At 49.0% G+C, this 3,148-nt stretch overlaps 3 protein-coding genes across 3 annotated transcripts; 2 read left to right on the plus strand and 1 right to left on the minus strand.

Moving 5' to 3' along the window:
- Nucleotides 1–260: 260 nt before the first annotated feature.
- PPTG_16664 (hypothetical protein) lies at nt 261–602 on the plus strand (the record flags this gene model as incomplete). The annotated part of the gene is made up of 1 exon (XM_008914419.1): nt 261–602. One exon carries the CDS (start codon nt 261–263, stop codon nt 600–602), a length of 342 nt encoding a protein of 113 aa, XP_008912667.1.
- Nucleotides 603–1,534: 932 nt separating this feature from the next.
- PPTG_16665 (hypothetical protein) lies at nt 1,535–2,347 on the plus strand (the record flags this gene model as incomplete). Its single annotated transcript, XM_008914420.1, has 1 exon — nt 1,535–2,347. The coding sequence occupies one exon, from the start codon at nt 1,535–1,537 to the stop codon at nt 2,345–2,347; it is 813 nt and encodes a 270-aa protein (XP_008912668.1).
- Nucleotides 2,348–2,409: 62 nt separating this feature from the next.
- PPTG_16666 (hypothetical protein) lies at nt 2,410–3,142 on the minus strand (the record flags this gene model as incomplete). Its single annotated transcript, XM_008914421.1, has 2 exons — nt 2,410–2,607; nt 2,666–3,142. The coding sequence occupies 2 exons, from the start codon at nt 3,140–3,142 to the stop codon at nt 2,410–2,412; spliced, it is 675 nt and encodes a 224-aa protein (XP_008912669.1).
- Between the last annotated feature and the right edge of the window lie 6 nt (nt 3,143–3,148).

Raw genomic sequence — 3,148 nt, forward strand, 5'->3', positions numbered from 1 at the left:
TACTTTCCAGGCGCCTCGACTTCACTCGGCCCCGCAGTCGCTTATTGTGGGGAGCCGTCTTATTGGCATACTTTTTCCTACTGCGACGTTCGGAGTATTTGCTAGTCGAGTCGGGTCGACATGCGTTCTATCTCAAGGTTTCCAACGCGTACTTTTCCAGTCGAGAGGGGGAACGCGTTCCCTACAAGAAGGCGGTGGCGGTTACGATCGGATTAGCGGGCGCAAAGAACGATCAATTTGGACGCGGAGCGTGAAGAACTATGCATGCCACAGGAGACAAGATGTTCTGCTCCACGAAGGCCCTGCATCATTTACAGCAAGCCAGGAAGGAGCTTGGATGCAGTTCTGCGAAGTACCTGTGTGTGAATCTTACGGGGGAAGAAGTGACATGGACATTCAAGACCCTGGCGTTGAACGTAGGCGTTTCACCCGATAAGTATGCAACCCACTCGGTTCGCATCGGAGGCGCATCGGCGCTGCTCAGTGGAGAAGCGGATAGCCTGGAAATTAATCTATTGGGTCGTTGGATGAGCCACAGCTACGAGGACTATCCGGTACTCGCACCAGATTCGGCCAGAGGACTATCGCGACGCATGATTTAGACGAGGTAAACGACCACGACCTGATAACCCAGATTGAATCCGTGCTGAGCAATTATTCTGTGGTGCCGCTCACCACGCCCTCAATCCGGGAACGGTGACGACAATACATGATTTGCCCCCGTACATATGGCTTGTGTATTGAAAAAGTAAAGCATATTACGTACATGATTATGAGAGCAATGGCTCGTTGGGAACGATGGAAAATATTTGATCTCGAAATGCTTCGAAAAATAACTTCAGCGTTCTTAGTAAACAAGCTTAGAAGAGTACGGGATGGAAATCACCACTAAAAATATGCAGTTAGCATCGCAAATCTAACTTGGGTTGAGCTTCTGTTGGCATTTCCAAGTAGGATTGATTGTATGCACCTAGTGCGAAGAAATAAGTTTTATATCTATGTAGATGTGACATAAGTATTTTTTTCGCGTTCGGTGGGGCGAATGTTTAGTAACAACGAAAACATTTGTAAAATGCTCGCCATTAGTAGTAATATTACTGTAACCCCGGTTAGGCAGCAGGAATCGTGTGCTCCAGCTAAAATATGCAATGGCCGGTGGCGCTTCATATATTGTCGTTTTCACCCAAATTTGTAGAGACTGAAGGGAAATTAAGCGTTTTTCGAATCGATTACAGCCGCCTTTCAACCAATCAGAGGTGATCTACGTCTGGGCTTTACTTTGGAACTTCCAACGGTGAGCCTAGCAACTCCGGTCCAGCGCAGCTCTCCTCGACGCGTTTCGCCCGACGGCAACACTCCCAATCAAGACCAAGCTGCACGAGGTCCCAGTCCTCGTCGCTCGCCATACCAAAGGCGAAGCCCGCGCCTTGAGCAGCAACGAGTGGAGATATCCTCGCACGATCCATTGATCAAACTGTCAGTCGACGTACGATTGAAGAGCACTGTTAACCAGCGTCTGTCATCGTCAGGACGGATGGGTACACACAGAGTTCAATGTGACACATGGGATGAGGTGAAGATTAAACTTTGGGACATTATCCACCGCGAGTTGAAGTCATTAGCTGCTTCGACTGGAACCCCACCAGTTTGGACTTTTGATGAACAGGACCCAGCAATCGAGATGTTCGAGAAGTATACTTCAATGCGGATGAACACCAAGATGCTCGATCCATGGACAAGTGCAAAAGATCGTCGATACTTGATGAAAAACCAACACGAATCAGTCTTGCTTTCTGTCTACAAATATGGCAACGAAATTGCGATCATTGGCCAGCTTAGGGACTTCGAAGACCAGTGCATTGGTCCAGCCGCGGCCAATCGTGGAGGTGCTGCGGCAGAAGATCTCCACCAGCTCATGATCAGTTCACTGAAAGAGAAATGGGGCCGTAGATTTACTGCCCAAGATATGTCATGGCGTCTGTGGGCTTCTCTCGTTCTCAAGAAACCAAGGCCTCAGCACGAGCGAGAAATCGCCAAAGGTCCACCTCCAAACCTGGTGACTCAGTTCAGGCCTGCGTCAAACGCAAGTGACCAGCACTTACAGCGTGTGCAGCACAGTGTTAAGATGGCAAAGAAGGCCGTACAAGGCATGCAGGCAAAGATCAATCACTTCGAGCAGACCGTTCAAGTACTGCAAACCGCCATCGTGTTCATGAACCAAATGCTAGAAAATCATTTGGATGTGATCGAGGCAATGGGTGAGGATGTGGAGATACAACCGGATAGTATTGAGACAACGGCCGCATTGGCCGACATACCAAATCAAGAGGACGTCGACCACAACTAACAGAACCGGTTCGTCATCAGCGACAAGCTCGAAATCTAAGCATGCGTTCCTACTACACTAATTCAGCTTTCACCACTCGAGCTATTATCGTCGTAATCAGGATCACCACGCTCCGAAAACTCGAGCAACTCGTTTCCTTCGAATTGCTCAGCGCGCGATGTGCTCACGTACTCACCACCCAGAGCAGACGTAGGGTTAAACTCACCAGTTACGCTCCACCCACAGTGCTCGAAAAGCTTGGTCATGTCGAAATCTTGGAACTGCTGGAGTACATTTGCAATAAGTACTGCTTGGTTTTGCTTGGAACCTTCGACGTACTGACGCTTGAACGCCTTCTTGATCAAGCCAAAAAGGTATTCGGTAGGGTTGTAAATGGGCAATATGCAGGAAGAAAGATGGGAATAATCCCCAGCAACCGCAGGTAGTAGACGATATCGGGGTGGCAGTGGATCTTGGCGCCATCCAGAATCCACACAGAGCCTCTTCTTGGGTACTGGCACACACGTTTTCCTGAATGCGCATGTGCACGGCAGCACTCAGCGAACTTGGAGCGGTCAACGTCCCATCCGTGTGAAATGTTTCCACAAGACCATTCACAGAGATGAAACACAGTAGTGAAATCCGTGGCTTCAGGTTGAACTCGCCCCGAAAGGAAAGTTTCTTTCCCTTCAAGCTGTAGCCATGTGTGCGCAGCATACCCCTGTTGCCGAAACTAACTTCATCGAGGAACTGAATGTTCATTTGGCACCACTTGATCGAGCTCAGCTCCAAAGTGAAGCGTATCATATCGTTCATCTTAAT

This window comes from Phytophthora parasitica (genome assembly GCF_000247585.1).
Source record: "Phytophthora parasitica INRA-310 unplaced genomic scaffold supercont2.60, whole genome shotgun sequence".
NCBI lineage: Eukaryota > Oomycota > Peronosporomycetes > Peronosporales > Peronosporaceae > Phytophthora > Phytophthora nicotianae.